Source organism: Globicephala melas, chromosome 16 (genome assembly GCF_963455315.2).
Source record: "Globicephala melas chromosome 16, mGloMel1.2, whole genome shotgun sequence".
NCBI lineage: Eukaryota > Metazoa > Chordata > Mammalia > Artiodactyla > Delphinidae > Globicephala > Globicephala melas.
Genome location: NC_083329.1, coordinates 4,781,644 through 4,803,224, shown reverse-complemented (window position 1 = coordinate 4,803,224; position 21,581 = coordinate 4,781,644). Strand labels below are relative to the sequence as shown.

The 21,581-nt window shown below is 49.7% G+C and overlaps 1 protein-coding gene across 3 annotated transcripts in view; it reads left to right on the top strand.

The window, feature by feature from the left end:
* DOCK1 (dedicator of cytokinesis 1) overlaps window positions 1-20,817 on the top strand; it is a 523,633-nt gene extending 502,816 nt beyond the window's left edge. For all 3 annotated transcript variants that reach the window (XM_060286253.1, XM_030832075.2, XM_030832074.2), the window contains 5 exons: window positions 4,188-4,333; window positions 8,030-8,228; window positions 12,061-12,214; window positions 15,571-15,722; window positions 19,636-20,817. In XM_060286253.1, the coding sequence (XP_060142236.1) occupies window positions 4,188-4,333; window positions 8,030-8,228; window positions 12,061-12,214; window positions 15,571-15,722; window positions 19,636-19,731 (747 nt within the window). In that variant the 3' untranslated portion in view covers window positions 19,732-20,817. The remainder of the gene's footprint in view (window positions 1-4,187; window positions 4,334-8,029; window positions 8,229-12,060; window positions 12,215-15,570; window positions 15,723-19,635) is intronic.
* The last annotated feature ends 764 nt before the right edge of the window (window positions 20,818-21,581 follow it).

Genomic DNA, 21,581 nt, shown 5'->3' with positions numbered 1-21,581 from the left:
CCCCCTCCCCCGCCACTGCCCGCCCCGCTGCAGGGAGAGAGACGTCCCCTCTCTCCAAGTGTCCTAGCGCTGAAGCTACCCCATCAGGGCTGGGAGAGACCAGCTGCTTCAGATGAAAAAACAAAAGCCCTGGATCCTCCATTTCTAGAGGCTCTGCTTGGTCAAGAAGGAATTGGGAGGTGAATGGCCCGGGAGGACCCAGGGCCACACCCAGTGGCTGCCCTGCTGATGTGGGACCCAGACTGGCTTCTGTCCCTCGTCTGCCAGAGCCGGCTCCTGCCGTCTCCCTTCCTTTGTACTTCCCAATCCGTGCTTGTGCATCCCGACCAAGACGCAAGCCTGCCTCTCAGGGCAAATCACCAGCCCTCTGTGGTTGGGGGTTGGACGCTCACGGCTGCTTCCTGGGCCTTCCCACGAGCTGGATGAGGTCATCCTGTGGCCACTTGCACCTCTTGGTCCCTGGCCGGCTCCCTCCTGTGCACCCCCTCCCTCAGCGCTGGCCGCCATGAAGATCATTTCATCAGAGAAATGGAAATTGTCATGCTGGGCGCTCTTAGGAATGGGGGCTCATGGCACCCAGATATCAGATGGGTCGTGTTTCTTCTCCACCGTAAGCAGAGCTGCATTTCCTGGAAGGCTGCGTCTCCACGTACCCAGAAGATGATGGACAACGGAGGCAGCATCTGCCGAGCCAGAAGAATCAGCCGAGCACGAGGTTGACGGCTGTCTTCTCTGCCCGTCACCTGGATCCAGAGAGGACGGGGTTGAAGTCAAGCTGAGGAGGTTGCCGGGGAGAAGTGGGAAGGCAGCCCCTCACGGGGCAGGAGGTGGTTTGAGCAGGTGGGTGCTCAGAAAGACAGTCCCCAGCTTCCAGAACGCTGATCCCCACCTCTGAGCCGTCCTCAGAAGCTGCTGCTGTGGAAGAACTGGCAGGGGAGAGCCTGGGTTTTGAAAGGCAGCGGCCGTGAACAGGTCTCACTCAGAGCATCAAGAGGGTCAGAGTCCCACAGAGATGCCAGAGAGAGTAGCGGTAGCCGAGCTGGGCACGGTGGTACCAGGGGTAGCAGATGGGGTGGTCAGGACGCACCTAGAGTAGCAGGCAGGACTCTTCCTTGGGAGGGTCAGGAATGGAAGGACCCAGAACAGGCTCCCAGGGCTCAGCTGCAAGGCTGGGTGAGAGGTTTGGACTGCCGTCTGAACGTGTTGAAGAAAGGGAAACTACTGAATGGGAGAAAGTATCTGCAAATGATAGGACTGCCAAGGGGTTAATATCCAACATATATAAACAGCCTATGTGACTCCACATCATAAAAACAAACCACACGGTTAGAAAAATGGCCAGAAGACCTCAGTAGACATTTTTTCAAAGAGGACATGCAGATGGCCAAGAGGCACATAAAAAGATGCTCAACATCGCTAATCACCAGGGCAATGCAAATCAAAACCACAGTGAGATATCACCTCACACCTGTCAGCACGGCTGTCATCACAACGAACACAAATGACAAATGTTGGTGAGGGTGTGGAGAAAAGGGAAGCCTTGTGCACTGTTCATGGGAATGTAAATCGGTGCAGCCAGTGTGGAAAACAGTATGGAGGTTTCTCAAAAAACTAAAAGTAGAACTACCCTATGACCCAGCAGTCCCACTCATGGATATATATCTGGAAAAACCAAAAACAGTAATTCAAAAAGACACAGTGTTCATACCCCAGTGTTCATAGCAGCATTATTTACACTTGCCAAGATGTGGAAGCAATCTAAGGAGATATGATATATATGTATATATGAATACCACTCAGACATAAAAAAAGAATAAAGTGTTACCAATTTGCAGCAAAATGGATGGACTTGGAGGGCATTATGCTCAGTGAAATAAGTCAGAGAAAGATAAACACTGTATGACATCACGTATATGTGAAATCTAAAAAATACAACAAACTAATGAATATAACAGAGAAGAAGCAGACTTACAGATACAGAGAACAAACTAGTGGTTACCAGTGGGGAGAGGGAGAGGGGAGGGACACTATAGGGGTAGGGGATTAAGAAGTACAAACTGTTAGGTATAAAATAAGCTACAGAGATATATTGTACAACACAGGCAATATAGCCAGTATTTTATAATAACTATAAATGGAATATAACCTTTTTTTAACATCTTTATTGGAGTATAATTGCTTTACAATGGGGTATTAGTTTCTGCTTTATAACAAAGTGAATCAGCTATACGTATCCCTATATCCCCATATCTCTTCCCTCTTGCGTCTCCCTCCCTCCCACCCTCCCTATCCCACCCCTCTAGGTGGTCACAAGGCACTGAGCTGATCTCCCTGTGCTATGTGGCTGCTTCCCACTAGCTAGCTATTTTACATTTGGTAGTGTATATATGTCCATGCCACTCTCTCACTTTGTCACAGAAATGGCTGAGAAGAGGATATTGTAGACTGAGTTTCTAGAAACATTTTTACAATTTGGGTTTGTCTGCAAGTCACCACTTCCTTTTAAGTTTTCCTTATAAAAGCCAATTAATGGCAATGGCTGTCTCCCTGGAGATGGGCCATGGCACCATCATTGGTGCTAAACCCAAGACCGACCAGACCCTCTGTGCTGGCAGATTTCAGCTGCATATTGAGCCAGTGATCAGTAAACTATGGCCTGACACCTGTTCTTGTAAATAAAGTTTTACTGGAACACAGCTGTGCTCACTTATTTCTGTACTGTTTATGACTCTTTTCGTGCTTGGGACAGAGACCTTATGGCCCACAAGCCTAAAATACTTATTATCTGACCCTTTGCAGAAAACAGTTACCAGCTTCTGCTTTACACTGTTCTTCAGCAATTTTGAACCTTTTACTGTTTTTTAAAATTTTATTTTATTGAAGTATAGTTGATTTACAACGTTGTCTTAATTTCTGCTGTACAGCAAGATGATTCAGTCATACATATGTATATATAAATACATTTTTTTCATATTCTTTTCCATTATAGCTTATCACAGGATATTGAATATAGTTCCCTGTGCTCTACAGTAGGACCGTGTTGTTTATCCATTCCGTATGTAATAGATTGCATCTGCTAATCACAGACTCACAGTCCATCCCTCCTTTTCCCCTTGGCAACCACAAGTCTGTTGAACCTTTTACTATTGAAGAGATAGTGTACAGATCAAATAGTATTTCATGGGCAAAACAAATATTTAAGAAACAGACCATCTTTTCAATGGTGTTGTACAATCTGTAACCACCCGTAGTCCCGGGCAGGTCTTCTATAGGTGATGGGGCTGAATGAAACACCAGCTTTGGTGGAGTGGGGATGGGCTTTAGGGAGGTTGAAGCCACACAGAGAGGGAATGCCCTGCAGAAATTTGGTTTCCACATCCTCAGGTTAAAGAAAGGAGCTTCTGCTGCAGCTCCATCCCAGATGTACCAACATCTGGCTCGGGGTGCAGATACACTAGCATTTTGTAACTAATTAGGTGTTGACATGTGCTGTATTTCAGTGACACTTATTTTGTTAATGTACAATAGTATGACATGACAAAGAGACGATGGAAAACTCTGTCCAGAGACCGTTCTTCTCTAGAATGCATTGCTAGTCCACTTTCTGGTGAGGAGGAGTTTTAGCAACGCCAGCCATGGAGCCATCTAATCCAGTCGCTGGCAGGGGAGGAAATCCACCTTTAATTAAGCAGCAGGTGCATCTTATTTTAGTCTAGAGAAGTTCCGTCATTATGCATCCATATATTTTAGTGATCTTCTTGGTTTGTCACCACTCAGAGAAACAAAGTTCATCTAAAGATCTTGTAAAATTCTTCCACATTCTAGATATTTTTCTACAAGATAAATTTTCTGATCAGTACATTGTACCGTGACTCTGGAACAAGTTGATGCCTTGTGGTCTTGGTAGAGAAAACTGCTTTTTAATTTTTTTAAAAAACAAAGTTCCTCCTGGTATTTTTCACGATATCAAATCAGATTTCAAAAAGCCTCCAAATAATCATCGTTTTTGTCTTCAACTTTGAACAAGCACATGCATTGTTCATGAAAGCGTGGACAGTTTTGACCTAGATTCCGGGCTGCTAAGACCACCTGGTCCGAGGTGTCTGCCCGTGCCAGGCTGGGCGCCTTTTGCCACAGCATCAAACGAGTCTCTCTCTGTCTGTTTCTCTCCCCTCTGCCCAACCCAGCCCTCAAGTCTGGACGACAGAAGAGGCAGCCGTCCCCGGTCCATGGTCCGATCCTTCACAATGCCTTCCTCGTCCCGGCCTCTGTCTGTGGCCTCTGTCTCGTCCCTGTCATCAGACAGCACCCCTTCCAGGCCGGGCTCCGACGGGTGAGTCTGGCTCAGCAGCCGGGGAGGTTTGGGAGGGGATTCAAGGAGCCACCCGGGGCCCTGGGTTTGTTTCATCACCTGAGAGGATTTTTAAAAATCAAAATCCTCTTTGAGATGGAGACCATCCAAGACTTTTACAATCATGGTGCCGCTAAGACTTGTAGAGTCTTGTGAATTTTTGAGGAAAAATTTCTCGCTTTGGGTACCACTTTGGATGAGGTTGTCATCAAATTGTAGAACCTCCAGGTGAGTGTTCAGTGCTTTTCAGCAAGTCCCGGAAGCGGTGTGATGCGTTCCTTGCCAGCTGCGTGCTTGTACTTTCCATCTCTTGCTCACTTCCGAGGTGTCACGCTAGGGCAGGACTGTCACACACAGGCAGGCTTCCTTGGTTGCTGGCAGGGCCACCTTCTTTCTACAAGATCTCTTTGGAGACCCAGTTTTGCCCTTGAGCACCGGATGGCACAAGGCAACTAAGAAGGGATCAAGAACGGAACGGACGGGGGAACACTTCATTGAGCTCCCACTGTGTCTCCTGCAAAGAGAACCTCGTTACTGACATTTTTGTGTGTTTTGTGACTAGCATATATGAAAAGTTTGTTCTGATTATACAGAAAGAAAAAATGTCACATGCAATTTAAACAGTAGAGAAGAACTGCTAATTGGTTTGCTGTCGAGTTTGCACAGTTGTGTGTTTGTCCAAGCCCATTTGGTTTACAATCCATCATCCCATCCTATCAAACCCACAGGCTCCTGACCCCTGTGACACGCAGACACAGACTTCCAGAGCGCCCCAAGGGACAGCTCCAACCCAAGTGCCCTTTGTTGCTGACGACCAATGTACCCAATGAAGGATGGCAAACTGCTCCCACGTTTTTTTCCTAACAGTAATTTTTATCAGTGTCTGTTACTTCTAAGGCCAAGTCCATATGGAAAACCTCAATTTAGCGGTATTTAAATCAAGTGTGCTTGTCGCTGAGAGCAAGATTGCTAAAGAAACTTAATTCAGCTTCTCCGCAGGTAAATCCCCAGGCTAGTTATGAAAAGGTTTTTATATTTCCAGGAACGTAGGGGTGAGGGCAGAAAGTGATCTAGAGGTTTTAGATGGAGTAGTGCTGTCCTGCACATGTGAATACATGAGTGGGAATCGTTGTCTCCAGCCCTGGAGCCGTATTTGTTTAACCTTGAACTAGAAGGCATCTTTATTAGAGTCCAGATTTTTGTTCATTCTCGGGGTTGCCACCCTTCACCACCTAAGGGATGTGGAGAAAATGAGGCTTTGGTCTCAAGTGGCATCAGTTACGTGCAGAATAAAGTTCGTCCTGTCGGCAGTTGGTTCTCATAATGTGAAAAATGTAAAGCTCAGCCTTTCTCTTGGTTCCTTGTATGTGCGTCTGGATTTCACAGCACAGGTTCTCCCCGGAGCTGTAAGATGTCCACTAATCCTTTGTTTCCCTACATGAATTATCCCAAGTTCTGCCAAACCTAGAATAAAATCCTGAAGATTTTTAAACTTTTGTTTATAGTAGAAGAGATATAATATTTAACACCTAATGGCTGTTGATTTAGTAGTTATTGTGTATCCAACTGCAAAAGTCCAGATGCCCAGAAATGCCGTAATAATCAAAGTCAACACTGGTGTATTTCATTAATCATTTTCAAGTTTTTATTATGCAAAAATTTCAGACATATACGAAGGAGACAAAATAGCATAATGAGGCCCTGTACCAGCCATGAGCCAGCCTCAACAATGATCAACTCCTAGCCCACACTCTCCCTCTTCCATATTATTCCGAAGCAGATCTCAGGCATCATATCATTTCATCCGTAAACATTTCAATGTGAATTTCTAAAAGGTAAGAATTTACCAAAAACACAATCATACTACCTTTAGCACGTGTAAAAAGTGAACAGTAATTCCATACTATCGTCAGATATTGGTTTTAATTTCCAATTGGGGCATAAATGGCTTTTTTTTTTTTCTTTTTAGTTCGTTTGAAACTGATCCAGATAAGAGCCCCACTTTGCAGCTGGGCTGCTGTATCTCTTTAGTTCTCTTTTGATCAATAGATTTCCCCTTCTACTTTTTTCTTTTCATTTCTTTTCCTTGTAATTTATCTGTTGAAAACTCCAGGTTGCTTCTGGTGTCGTCTGGGTTTTGCTTACTGCATCCCCTACAGTGTCACTGACTGTGTTTCTCTGTCTTTCATATATCCTGCAGATTAGTAGTCACATCTAGAGGCTTGTGCACGTTCAGGCATGAGTTGGAGACAGGATGACTTCAATTGGTTCTTCCATTCAGAAGGACATTCGTGTCTCTCTCCCTTGCAGTGATGTTAGCAGCTATTGATAATCAATGCCTACATTCAATACCTGCTGACCATCCAGTTTTTTCTTTTTTTTTTTTTACAAAACGTAGCAGATGTGATTCTTGCTCTCAGCAGTCGGCGTCTTCTGTGGATTTGAAATGTGGTTTTGTGAATGACCCATCTAATACGTGTTGACTTCCATGTTACCTCTCCCATGTTGGGGAGCCAAGGTGCTGGAATGGTCTTATTCAGAGCAGTGGTTTTGTTCTCAATGTCCCGTTCACAAAAAAGTTTGAAAGAAACCACAGCTAGGATGGCAATGTGACAGGCTTTCTAGATTTCCTTCTCTTACAATCAGTGTCCCCTTGAAGAAGACACTTCAGTCTCCAGGTGTCCCAGGAAGTCAGGCTTGGAAGGTCTCAGTGAGAACTGGGGGCTCCCAGGGGCAGGCTCGGGACCTGGCCCCTTATCCTGACAGCCCGCGTTACGGGGGTGGGATTTGCCCTCCCACAGGGCTCAGGGGCTGCCTGACATTGGGCAGCTCAAGGGCAGGGAGCTTCCGTGAACCCTCTCAGCTGACCCCTTTGCTTCTCTTAACCATATGAGAATGATGGGTAGACCAGTTTAAAAAACACATTTATCAGAAATCACAATATAGGCTATTTCTCCTATATGACTGTATGACTCTAGCTTCTTTTAAGAGATCATATGTCTTCTTAAATACCATTTTCATTCCATTTCATTTAGTGAAGGGGGACATCCAGCCCATGGTGCTTAGAGGTTGTGGAGACTCACCAGAAGGTGGCAGAGCTGAGACCCAGAATCTCTGTCTCAAGCTCAGTTCTCAGCTAAAAATCTGAGGGCGTCTCCACATCCTTGCAAGCTGGAATTGGCTTGTTTCTCACTGAGCCATCAAAGGGCTGTCAAATGGAAGCCACCTGTGTACCAATACGGACATATCTTCGCGTTAGCATCTGCCTGTTTCTCCTCATTGCATTCGTGAATATTTCAGTATGACTCTGTCAAAGGTGAGGGCTTCCCTTCTGAAATAGACGCCAAATACCATCCTCCCGTCGTAAATCAACAATAATCCCTGAGTACAGTCATCCCATATCCAGTAAGACTTTACATTTCCCTCATCATCCTGTAAGTGTTCTATTTTTTTTCCAATTCGTTTTTATCGAGATTCAAAACTATAACCATTGCAGTCGGCAATATGTATCTTAAGTCTCCCTTGACCTTCCTTTTAAAATCCTTTCTTTCCTTGTAAAAGTGGGCATTTCCCAGGGAGCACCTGATTCATTCTGAGTGACTTTACATGGAGCTGCAGGGCGAAAAGCAGTGGCTGTCCTAGTAAGACGTCATTGATTTAAAGAACCGTTTCCTTTAGGTTTGCTCTGGAACCCCTCCTGCCAAAGAAAATGCACTCCCGGTCCCAGGACAAGCTAGACAAGGACGACCCAGATAAAGAGAAGAAGGACAAGAAGAAGGAAAAAAGGAACAGCAAACATCAAGAGATATTTGATAAAGAATTTAAACCCACCGACATTCCCCTGCAGCAATCTGAGGCTGTGATCCTTTCAGAAACGGTAATTTCCCAGGGAGCTTTCCCTCGCTCCGCGGTAGCTGCCGGGACCTGTCTATGCGGCACATTTAGCCGAGGGGGCTGTCAATTGGATTTCACTGCATTGGCTGTGAAATAGTCATTTGAAAATCGGGGTTCTCTCGCAGCCCTCCCCTTGTATAACTGATGCCGTAGGGCATCCAGAGGCACAGAGGAGAGCTGCATCTCTCCAGAGGATGCTCATCTTTGCCCCCGTGGTCCATCCTCCATCCCACAGGGGCCCCAGCCATCAGCAGGCCCCACATGGTTCTAGGCTCCACAGCAAAGTTGGACTTGCTTCCATTAGACATCCGGACGTCTCTGGAGATGAACAGGTTGCTGTTGTTGTCAGAGAGCAGTACTCCGGGCCAGCTAACGCTGTTCCCTTGCCCCTTCCTGACCAGAAATCACTAAGCCACCGTTTCTGCCCGAATGTTATAATCTGCTCCGCTAGTGTCCCAGAGCCCCTTCCCGCTGGGCTGTGGCAGCTGTACACAGGCCTATGTCATCCTCCCAGCCTCGTGTGCTCCATGCCTAAATCCCTTGGCCGTCTTTCAGAAGGATTTTCAGGGACTTAACGTGTCACGTGCTGGTGAGTTGACATTAAAGATGGATCCCTGGGAATCTCGTTCATTCCAGAGTCTGGGGTTGTGTGATGGCAGTGAAACCCAAGCAGCACGTGCTCTCCTCCCAGGGCTGGGCCTGGGGGGATGGGAACTGCCTCTGCTCCCAGCAGCGCATAGCAGCGTTTGGAGTCTGGGGGCAAAAATTAGGCACGGACAGCTTCTGGGGTGAGCTGTATTCAGGACGTACTATTTGTAGACCGGAGACAAAATAAAGAAGAGGCTCTCCGAGGCCATCAGCGTCAAAGGTCAAGTCAGGCTTAGAGCTGCCTCCCTGTCAAAATGGATGGACGTTTGCCTGTATGGTGACCAAGAATGTGCCTGCCCTGGGCAGGGAGTCCATGACCTGTCCCAGCTGTTACTGAAGGGTTGCTTATCAAAGGGCTCAGGTGGGACCACCGTTTAATAAGACATACTTCACTGCTTGTTTATATCTTGAATACCAGAGGCTATGTTCCATCCAGGCCGCACGCCGTGGAGACCAGCTGCCACGTGCCGCTTGGGTGTTTAGAGGTGGAAGGGAGACCCCAGAGCCACAACGCGGTCCTCATGAAGGCAGACGCCCTCGCGAGGCCTTTGCACACAGCTCGGACTGCAGCTGGGCTTCGGTGCTTCACTGCAGAGTGCAGGGGCCCAGGGTGCAGGGCCCGGGGCGGGACTGGCCACAGGCTTAGCACTAAACGCCCAGATGCAGCCTCGTGCAGTGGGATCCAGAGGTTTCTGACGAGCCCGCCCCCGCCCCCTGTGCTCTGTCCGCTCTTCTGGAAAGTTGGGAGACCAGCGACCCCGCTGGGACTGGCTGGCACCCCCCTCTCTCTAGAGTCCAGACACCATCACTGGGTGGGGGAACGAACAGCAACATTTTTTGAATATTTACTAAGTGCAGAGCCTGTGCAAGTCTTCCGTACATTTTCATTTAAGCTCCACTTTAAGATGTTAAAACTGAGGGCCTCAGAGAATTTGAGCCACGTGGCAGAGTTGAACAGAATTAAGTTGCGTGCAGAGAAGGGAAAGGACGTGCCAGGCTCAGCCATCGTCACGGTATAAGCCTGTCCCTCCCCATGTGGCCCTGCTTTCCCGCGAGGATGCTAGTGAAGATGGGCTGAGTTCCGGCACAAAGTGCACCCCGCCCCCCGTGGCTGTCCTGGGGTACCCTCAGCCAATGCACAAGAACCCACCAAGGTCAGAGCACAGAACCTTGACCCTGCTGTCGGCCTCTGAGGAGTCCCAGAATAACCACGGCTGTAGCTGCAGGGGCCTCCTGACTTCTCGCTGGAGGCAGATTGGCTATTCTTGTCCAGCCCCGGTAGCAGTCTGTCCTCCGGGTTACAGCTGCTGGCAAGGTCTGTGAGTCCAGTTAGGCACCTGGAGTTTCCTATTCAAGCCTCCGTGTGCCTATAACCAGCCAGGTGCTGCGGGACAGAGCAGGTGGGCTGGTGGGGTCCGTGAGAGGCAGGGTTACTGAGTGGCGGCAGTAGCCCCATTCCCTGGGGCGGCGCTGGGCTTGCACTGCTCTGTGCGTCCACCTGGCCTCCTCATGCTTCTGCAGAGGTTTTCTCTGTTCCCTCCACGGGGCTGGATTAGGCTTCCTGCCTGAATTTGCATCATCGACAATTTCATGACCTCTAGCTAAGCCTCTCAGAGTCTGCCTGGAGCAAGAGGGGCAGCCTCCACGTGCAGTTTGCATCTCACCAGTAAAATGTCCTCTGCTCCCCGAATTGTCAGAATGTGCACTTATGGGATGGGGTGGGAAGGATGGGAGGGGCACCTATGCAATCCCTGAATCTCCGTCTCCAGTCCCTATACACACGCACCCGAGGAGGAGCCCAAGCTCAGCAGGCTGTCCCAGACCTCCCGCAGCAGTTGAGCTGCAGGGAACTCATCAGTTTCTGCAGATGAGGGATGACACCTGGTCTCCGGTATCTCCTTCGTTGGCGTAGTATAGTTCTGGAGGTCGGCCTGTTGGCCAGTGTCCCCTCAGTCCCCCGTTTACCAAAGGGCTTAAGCCTTCCCCCCCTCCTTCCAGCCTCAGTACCTCCGGGGAGGCCCTGCCTTTGCAGACCACTGAGAGGCACACGCTGCCGCCCACCGGCTCTGCAGCTGACCCTCACCAGCAGGCCCAGGAATGAAGCCCCCGGAACCAGGCCCAGAGCCCTGCCCTCCCGCCCTGCCTGTCCCGGAGCAGAAATCTTCATTCCTCCTTCTCAGCTGGGTTAATAACTTTGCTAATGACTCCTACCTTGGGAGTATTTTGAACCGCTTGTGTTCCCCCAGGCCTAATGATCTGAGAGCAGGTTGTAAGAAATAGATAAATAAAACACCCCGATGTTACAGTTGCAGGAAAAGGCTTAGGTGGGAAAAGTCAAGGGCATCCGAAAGTCAGAGATGGGGAGGATAAATGCAATGAAAAGTGGAAAGAATTCCTACTCAGTAATAGCGTAGCATGAGAGAAGAAACAGGAGATGAATAAAAAAAATCCTTCGGCGAGTTTCTAGATTTTCACGTACCTGCCAAGAAAGACCAAGAAATTAGGTGCCTGAGGCGTTCCGGTCACTGAGCTGGTCGTTGAGTCCACTCGTGACCCTTTGGAGCTCTCCTTGTGTGCTCTCACCCCCACTGAATGGCCCACATTACACTTATGTCCAGGAAACCTGTGATGTGACATCAGCCCCAGAGTGGGTGAGGAGATTATTGTGAAGCTGTATCAGTTTGCCAGGGCTGCCGTAACAAAGTACCACAGGCTGGGCAGTTGAAACGACAGAGGTTGATCGTCTCACGGTCTGGAGGCTGGACGTCCAAGATCAAGGTGTCAGCCAGGCTGGTTCCCTCTGAGGCTGTGAGGGGCATCTGCTCCTGGCCTCTTCCCCAGCGTCTGGCGGGCGACCAGCAGTCTTTGGCCTCGCTTGGCTTGTGCAAGCATCACCCTGATCTCTGCCTTTGTGTTCGCGTGGCGCTGTCCCTGTGTGCACGGGTCAGGGTCCAAATTTCCCCCTTTTATAAGGACACCGGTCATATTGGATTAGGAGCCACTGTAACGACCTCATCTTAACTTGACCATCTGCAGAGACCCTATTTCCAGATAAGGTCATATTCGCAGGTGCTGAGGGATTAGGGCTTCAACATAGGGATTTTTGCAGTGAGACAACTCAGCCCATGACAGATCCTAACTGTGCTCTTTCCGTCCCTCTGATGTAGATAAGTCCCCTGCGGCCCCAGAGACCGAAGAGCCAGGTGATCAACGTCATGGGCAGTGAAAGGCGCTTCTCGGTGTCACCGTCCTCCCCGTCCTCCCAGCACACGCCTCCTCCGGTCACACCGAGGGCCAAGCTCAGCTTCAGCCTGCAGTCCAGTAAGTGGGACACTGTCCACATTTGAATTCCTGACGCTGCTCTGTGACCTCCCCCTTGATCGAAGTCTCTAAAGTTAGACCCACCCTCTCTGTCCAGCAGATGGTGAGAGTTTTGACAAGCGCCTGACTTCCTGGGAATGTCCCCTGGGACTAAAGCAAATCAGGCCAAAGCCCAGTCCTGGGCTCCTGCGCTCCCTGGGAGGAAAGCATGGGGCCCGTTCAGATGTGCAGACCTCCTGTGTGCTGGGGGTAACTCGAGACGCATGTGGAATGTCCTCCATTTCGTGTCACCAGATAATGCAGCCCATGGGGGCGGGGTGGGGGAGTTGTGAGCCTTTTTGCGTCCAGGAGGAATGGGAAGGAAAGAAGCCCTGCCAGGCTGTGCTGAGGGGCTAAGGGTAGAACTTACTTTGCAGTTTTGCCCGATTTCTAGGGCCGCTCGATATATCGCCACAGACATGGTGGCCTAAAGGATCAGAAAGTTACTCTCTCACAGTCTGGAGGCCCGAAGTCTGAAACCGAGGTATCAACAGCCTTGCCGCCGTGTAGAGTCTCAGGGAGAATCTGCCCGTGCCTCTTCCGGCTTCTGGTGGATTCCGGCAGTCCTTGGCGTTCCTTGGCTTGTCCACGCATCACTCCAATCCCTCCCCTCTCTTCCCAGGCCTTGTTCTCCGTGTTTCTGTGCTCTGTCCTCTTCGTACAGGAGACTGGAGATTGGGCTTAGGGCCCATCGTAAATCCAGGATGATCTCCTCTCGAGATCCTTAACTAATACATCTGTAAAGACACTATTTCCAAAGAAGGTCATATTCTGAGGTTCCGGGTGGGTGTGAATTGTGGACAGATGCTGTGGAACCCACTGCAAGTGGTACCCGGCTTTTCACCACTCAAATCAGGCCGGCCAGAGAGGCAGCATCCTGGCAGGAAGAAAGTGGCAGGGAGTTAGGGCAGCAGCAGAATGAGGGCGGCCGGAGAAAGAGGATGGGGGGGACTTCCCTGGTGGTCCAGTGGTTAAGATTTCACCTTCCAGTTCAGGGGGTGTGGGTTCCATCCCTGGTTGGGGAGCTGAGATCCCACATGCCTCGTGACCAAAAAACCAAAACGCATTTAAAAAAGAAGCAAGGGCTTCCCTGGTGGCGCAGTGGTTGAGAGTCCGCCTGCCGATGCAGGGGACACGGGTTCGTGCCCCGGTCCGGGAAGATCCCACATGCCGTGGAGCGGCTGGGCCTGTGAGCCATGGCCGCTGAGCCTGCGCGTCTGGAGCCTGTGCTCCTCAGCGGGAGAGGCCACAGCAGTGAGAGGCCCGCGTACCGCAAAAAAGAAAAAAAAGGAGAAGCAATATTGAAACAAATTCAATAAAGACTTTAAAAATGGTCCACATCAAAAAAATCTTTAAAAAAAAAAGCGGGGGGACGGGGAGTACCAGCCTGAGGAGTGGCTTGTGCAGGGCAGCAAACAGTTGTCCTCAACATCTGGTTTCTTCTTGCTGAAAGGGGAGTAGCAGAATCTGGAGGTGGTCCATCTGGTCAGGAGTCAGGGCTGCCACGGTAATGAGCCTGAGAGAGCCACGAGTTTCTGGGCTCTGGAAGGGAGATGGTCTCCTGGTATGTCCTAGTTTCACATCCTTGCACTATAACCAGTGATCTTCTTCAAAAATATTTTAATTTTTTTTATAAATAGCTAAAAACAGGCACCATTGCAGCTGCTGTGGAGAACGCTTTAGGGGTTCCTTGAGATTAAACATAGAATCACCATAACCTCCAGCAAGCCCACTCCTAGACGTTTACCCCAGAGAATTGGACACAAGGACTCAAGCAAATTCTTGCACGTGAATGTTCATAGCTGCGTCATTCACAACAGCCAACGGGTGGAAACAGCCCAAGGGTCCATCAGTTGATGAATAGTTAAACTGAAATGTACATCCGGAGAAATCCCCATGCGGTAGAATACGATTCATCCGTTACAAAGCAAGTTCTGGTACGTGCTGCAACACGCATGAACTGGAGAACACTAAGCGAGATAAGCCAGGACAGAAATACGATTCCAGTTACATGAAATAGCTGAAATAGTCAAGTTCATGCAGACAGAAAGTCGATTCGAGGTTATCAGGGGTCGGGGGGAGAGCGGAGGGGGAATTATCACTTTCAGGGTAGAGCCTTTGTGTTTGGGGTGATACAATTGATAGTGCTGATGGTTGTGCAACAGTGTGAATGTGGTCGATGCCACTGATTTGTACACTTAAAAATGGTTAAAATGGTAACTTTGAAATAAATACCGTAAGAAAAACAACCAGTCACGAGGGCAGTCATTCAATCAGAGACCGCCTTCTTGCCCCTGGATTCAACTGCAAGACTTCCTCATAAATTGACACAACTCTTCCTAGGAGGCACTTTCCTAGTGAAGGGTTTTTCGTCAGACGCATCATCGGGGAAAACTTTGAAAGAGACCCAACAGCAAAAATGTCAGTTTTTCTCTCTTTAACATAAATGACACATTATTTCTAAGAGTCTCAACAAAGGCTGAGAAAGTATATTGCCTTAATGATCACTCCTCTGTCTGAAAACAGCTCCTTTTTGCTTCGCTTTAAAAACGGTACTTCCCCTCGGCTTACTTAAAGCACCCGCCGCAGAGGCTGCTCCTGCTAATAACTGCGTTTCGTACAATTGGCTTTTCCTGGTGTGAGAGTTTTGAAAGGCAGGTGGCTGCTTGGAAGCTGTGTTATTAGACTTGGCTTTAGTGAAGCTCCCCGGCTCATAACTGCAGGACGCCTGGTGCAGCGTCCCGGCTGGGCTCTGAAAACCGCAGGCGTAGACAGTCCTTGTGACCCCAAGCTGTGTAGATGCCACCAGGGCAGAGGGGCCTAGGAGGGATCAGAATGGTCCCAGGTTGGGAATTCCCTGGCGGTCCAGTGGTTGGGACTCTGTGCTTTCACTGCTGAGGGTCCGGGTTCGGTCCCTGGTCGGGGAACTAGGATACTGCAGGCCTCAGGGTGCAGCATGCAGAAATAAATCAATAAATAGATAAATAGTAAGTACATAAATGAACAGTAAATAAAATAAATAAGGGTCCCAGGTCGACACGGCTGTTTTTCCAGTGGTCTGGTCTGTCCTTTAAGCTCAGGTTTTAGGCATCTCGTGATAGTTGGTATTCTCTTTCTAGAGCATGCCCTTCGGAGGCAATGCCACCCCTGGCCTCCTCTGCCCATCTCTGCTCTCTTCTGTGCCCTGTTGACAAGCATTTCTGGGAGGAGAAGGGGTTCCCGCTTCCCTGCCACTCCTGAGAGAGCACAGAGCCGCTGTGTGTGCGTCCACGCCTGCTGGGGATGTGGGTTTGACTCTGATGCACCCTGTTTCCCAGGTTTGGAGCTGAATGGCATGACTGGACTGGACGCGGCTGAGGTTCCGCCCCCTCTGCCTCTTAAAGGCACCAGCGCAGACTATGGGGCCTTGGCCGAGAACCTGGACCTGACAGGCCTGCCGAGCCCCCCGCCCCCTCCTCCTCAGCAGAGGGTAAGTCAGGACTCGGGGAGTGGGTGGCTCACATCCTTCTCCGCACCAGGTACAAACCCCTCCTTCCTCGTGTTAGCGTGTTGACTCTGGGCAAGCCGAGATGTGATTCCGAGCAGAGGTCACAGTGGTTGGAACGCCGGCGCGTGTGGTCTGTCATTCTGTGTCCTCGCTGCAGGGACGCACTTTCCCATGGGGCCCTCAGGACAAGGCAAAGGGGGAAGAACTCCAGCCAGTGGATCGAAGGGCCACTCTCGTGACCTTGGAGGTCACTGCACTTCTTAGGAAAGTGTGGTGTTGAGAAGTAGCTTTTGTATGAAAAGGTTTGTCTGACTTTTTAAGAAGCTGGCCAGTGCCACACATGGTCGGGGGCCGGTGCTCCTGGACACCAGCCTCGCCCTTGAGAAGCCCAGGTCCCGGCAGTTCCTCCAGGCAGCCGCCCTCGCACCGGCCACTCCCGGGTGGGGACGGGCACTTGCCGCACAGAGAATCTGCAAAGGAGAAGCAAGGTTGGGCAAACTCTGTTCCCCGAGGCCCCCCATCCCTAGCCACACCTCTAGCCCTGAAACCTACCCCACCCCGTTTAGATTCGGGGTGCTGGCTGCCGCAAGCATGGTCTGCCAACTCGAACCCTCGTCAACACTGGTGCCCAGGCTAGTCCCCCCTCGGAGACCGTCATTAATCGTGTCTGATGTGCTCACTGCTCTGGCCTCTGGGCCTGCCTACTTATGCAAACGTCAGCTAAAAGCCTGAAAAAAACACCTAAACCCATGCCTCTGTTACCGGCTCACGGCTCTAGAAACATTCTTTTGAGATCCCCCCGCATTCTCTCCTGCTTCTTAAGGCTGCTGTCACACAGGCCTCTCCTTTGTTCACTGGCCCGGCTGCGTGCAGAGGTCCGCGTGCCCACGTGAAATGACCCAGCAGCGCCGGGTGATCGCATCCAGGTTCATCCTCCCCCAGCCACGCTATTCACAGCCTAATGAAATTAAAGCCATGCAGGCTGAGGAGTAGAATATCCCCGATCACACGTGCAGCTGGTCAGCCTCTCTAACGTAATTATACGGCAACAGAACTCCTGTAGAAGAACATCGAAGACATGAGGTAGTCATGTGGCCACGATTCTTTCCATAACAGCAAGCTGTGTTTTTCCCCTTCTAAAACAATATAAATCCTGCATTCTTTCTTCTTTCTTTCTTTCTTTTTTTTTAATGGAGACTTTTTCACTGAGCTTTCTGCAAGTTTATTATCTTCTTGTGAGAGGAGCAGAAGAAAGAGGGGATTTATTGACAGTATATTTATTCGATTATTCCTCTTGCGCAAGAAAACCAGACAAGCGGTGGGGCTTCCTCTTTGGTGCTGAAGGGGTGGTTCCTGCTTCCAAGGCAGCAGTGCCTTTCGGGTCAGCCCTCTGTCCCTCGAGATTCCATGATGGGGGACCGGCCGGAGAAGGGACCCGGTGCCCCATGATGGCTTTTTAGGAAGCTGGAACAGTTCGTAGCAACTAAGGAAATGTAAGTCTGACCCTTCCCGCGATTTTCACGACAGGTTAGAATAAAAAGAGACGGAGGGAGTTGAGAGAGATCGTTGATTGGTTGGGGTGTTGTTTTCCTAACAGCGTAGTTAACCGATTCCATCTTGATTTTCATATCTTTATTTTATCGGAAAAGCAAGAATGTCCCCCAGGTCTCCCTACACTGAAAATTCTGAACTTGGAAGTGTGAAGCAAGTCCATTTTTGTTACAAATCAATTCGGGGGCAACATTTGATGGTCTCGGTTTCTGGGACACATCCTCTGAGTTACTGCTGCCACTGCTGTTGGAGGAAGGACAGACATGCACAAGCTTCGGCTCCATTTATAAAGGGGTGTGAGTTCCATGAGATTAATTACCCAAGTCGCCTTGCTGCCGGTGTCTTGTTTGACGTACCTGCAGTGTGAGTACCCCTTCAGGAGGCATGCCTGTGGGTTAGGGTGTCATCTCTGGAAGCAGCTGGGTTTCCAGGGGTGCCTCCCTTGCAGGCCCCAAGAGCTGTTGTGGGATAACGATCGGTTCGCCCTCCTTGGGGGCTGATACATGTCCTCCTGTCACTCTCATTGACCAGCCTCGGGCTTGTAGTCAACTCTCTTTCTAGTTGTTGCCACTTTAAGCTGTCATTTCTTTTGAAAGGCCTGTTACGACCGGTAGTCCGAGCTCTCAAGCCGCTCAGTGGTGATGAGCCCACCATGCACGTCTTTGGCACAGAGGGCAGTTGCGACTGTGGCCTGGCCCTGCGCCGCTCACACCGGCCCGCACTGTTTACTTCCATGTGTCAACAAGCAAACGCCTCATCAGAGCCAGAAATCGGTATTTCTTTTGACCGTTCCTACCAACTTAAAAAGATTTACAAGTCTGTTCTTTCACTTGCCTGGTTACAGTGTCTAAATATCATTACATCAGTTCTGTGTTTCCACATTGCTTCTCTTCTCTCTCTTAAGCCCTAGATCACTTTAGTATTTGTGTGTCTCAGAATCAGGAGGAAATCTGGGCAATGAGTTAAGACACGGCTTCGTCACTGTTCTGTCCTTGAAACTTCTTTTCTCACATTGAGCTGAATGTGAACCTCCCCTGAGAGGCTGTTAACAGTGCACTCTCAGCCTTAGCTAGAGGCCAGTGCTTTGTGATCTTTTTCTGGTTTGTTCTACCTGTGGCATGTGCCCACTTATCCTGGTCTGTTTATTTGTTCCTCTGCTCATTCATTCACTCATTCGTTCATTTGTTCACTCATTTCTTTATTCATGTGGTCAACACACGTTGACCTCTTGTGCGTGTCACGTGCCCACCAAGAGCAAGGCCACCAACTGCCCTTCATCATTCACACCCTGACAGGTACATTCCGTTTCTCTTATTGCCGTTACGGTTATAAATCCATTTTTTTTTGCGGCATACGGGCCTCTCACTGTCGTGGCCTCTCCCGTTGCGGAGCACAGGCTCTGGACGCGCAGGCTCAGCGGCCATGGCTCACGGGCCCAGCCGCTCTGCGGCATGTGGGATCTTCCCGGACCGGGGCACGAACCCGTGTCCCCTGCATCGGCAGGCGGACTCCCAACCACTGCGCCACCAGGGAAGCCCGTAAATCCATTCTTGAGAACCTAAGGCCACCAGTGTCCCATAAGCCACGTCCAGCCCGCCGCCTGTCTTCGTAAATAAACTTTTATTAGAGCACAACTGCACCCGTTTCTTGATAAACTGGGCTCCCCTCGTGAAGAATTTAAACACCCCCCTAGCCTTGTTCATCCTCCTCTGTTTACAGTTTGGGAAGCGACTGTGGATGAGAAACTACCTTGTCAACGGGTCACCTGGATGGTGGCCGCAGGTGCCACCATGGCCCACCTGCTGACCCTCTCTCGTGTGGTCTTGCCATTTCTGAGAGCAAAGCAGGCCTCGCAGCCACCCACCCATGGAGAGCATCTCCAAGGACTTCGTCCCTGAACCATTTCGGGGCATCTTCAGGGGTCATGAGGAGGGGCCTCTGGGTGGTCCTCACCCCAGGAGGCTCAGCTGTGACATGGCCACAGGCTGCCTGGCTGGCCCTGGGTCCTGCTTTGCCCACATTCACTTGTCCTTAACCATTTCAGCTGCTCACTTATGAACCCGGTCCATTTCCAGGGGCCCTTAGGTCAACAGCACGTGGATTTAAAACCACCACCCAAAGAGCAGCGGTTACGCGTCTCAGGGGCTGGTCAGACGTGTGACGTACTACGTGTGAAATAGTGGCCGGGGCCACAGCCACGCAGTCCTGAGCGTGGCCGACCTGCCTGCCCCGAGTCACGAGGAGAGGGCAGTTCCCGCCCAGGGCTGCAGGTCGACTTTCCCTCACCGCGCCCCCCCTGCCGGCTCAGACCCCCCTGGAGTCTCCCCCGTTTTCTGTCTTCCAGCATCTCCCCCCTCCGCTGCCCAGCAAGACCCCGCCGCCGCCGCCTCCCAAGACGACGCGCAAGCAGACCTCAGTGGACTCGGGGATCGTGCAGTGAACGCGCAGCGCCCGCCAGAGAGCCAGCTGGTATCCTTCCTCTCCCTCCGCATCTTCTCCCACGTCTGGCGTTTACCTCATTGGGCCTGTGATGTCTGATGTTTAGTGCAATTGCTTTTCCTTAACAGGAGTTCGTCTCCAGCCACTGAGTGAGAGGGCTTTAGCACTGGGGAGCGAGGTGGATACGGGCCTGGGACGTGCTTTTATGTTTATCAAAGTCGGAGGCTTCTGAGTGTGTCCGTCTTGAGAAAGCCTAAGTCTTGCCCAGAAGTCCTTTCTTTTTGTGCCAAATGACACATTAGCAGAGAGGCCGGTTGACCTGAGTGGAGCGCAGTAAGAGAGCTTAGGCCTTCACTGCAGAACTGTGTAATAACAGCTTAGGAACCCTCATCTCTCGAGGCCAAACGCCGGCTGACTCTTGCAGGATGTTTTCTCAGACCCTCCTGGCTGCACCTGGTGATGTGACTTTTTGTTGGTTGAGTGTCCCTTCAACTTACATCAGGCAACTAAGGTCAGCCCTTTCAGGGAAGTCCCTGATTTCCTTTGGTATACTTTAAAATAGGATATTTCTCCGCTACTGAACAGTTACTAATTTATGGAGTGGAGACACCATTTAAAATACTGGGATCAAGTGGAAAAATAAATGAGTATAGGCAGATCAATTTTCTCTCTTTTTCGAAAAACAATACGTAGACCACAGGAGATGGTTTTAACTGGGTGAATTCTTCTTGTGCTCATTCTGTACAGAAGTTTGTATATATGAGGGTCTTTAGAACTTGTTTTAATTTTTGTGGTCCTTCTGTTTATTGTAATACGTGTCCGCAAATGGTTCCCGATATGTGTTCTTAACGTTTAACTGAGGGAAGTGTAAAAAAAACCCAAATTAAGTTTTCTTGGTTTTTTTCCCCAAAGCTCAAGTCCTAAAAATCATTGTGGAGGATGTTTTAAAAAAAAAAAACTAACTTAGTATAACCTAATATTTTTATTCTACCATCTATATTTTTTTATTCACTATAATCATGATATTCTTCTAGTAGGCTCGAAAGTTAATCCATGACAACGAAAAATAAAATGTCATTTAAAACGACTCGCAGTGTCTGACATACTATGTTTTTATCCCTTGATGTAAAATCTAAAAGCTGCTGTTTTCCATTTTGCTTTCTTAAAGAGCTTTGTGATGCCTGTTTATCTGTTATGTACATCCTCCTCAAACGCCGGTCTTAATCATCTGTGTTTAATTATCTCTGACTTGGAGGCCAGATAGACAGCACCCACACGCCTCTGCATGCGTCTCTGCCCGTCCTTACAGACAGAGCAGACCTGAGCCCAGGGAAGGCTGGAGCTCTCTCCCCTCAGCCCAACCCCGGGGCCCTCTGGCTGCACTTTACTTACATCCCCTTTTAGCCTTTTCAGCTGCTAATTTGAGAGAGGGCTTTGTTTACTGGGGTGTGTCACTGCACTTGAGGGGCATCAGACTTCCCAGCTTTCTCTAAATCTTAGGCGGCAAGAAACAAAGAAGGCGCTGGGGTCCTGCTTTCCATCCAAATGTGTCCCTGGTTAAACACAAGGGTGTGCCTCTGCCCCTTCTAACCAGGCCTCGAAGGAGGCTGCTGCGGAATCCCCAGGAGGCTTGGGGGATCCTTCGCTGGCTCCATGGCTGGTCCCCAGTTTATTCGAACTTGTAAATATCCGGTTCCCCCTCCCCCGCAGGGAATTTTAGACACACGTGAATATGGAATGGTTTTCTTCTTGAATTTTTACTCTTTGACCAACATGAATATTCATGCTCCATTGAGTATGTTAGAAACCAGATATTATCCACCATCCTAAGATAATTGCAGGGGCACACCC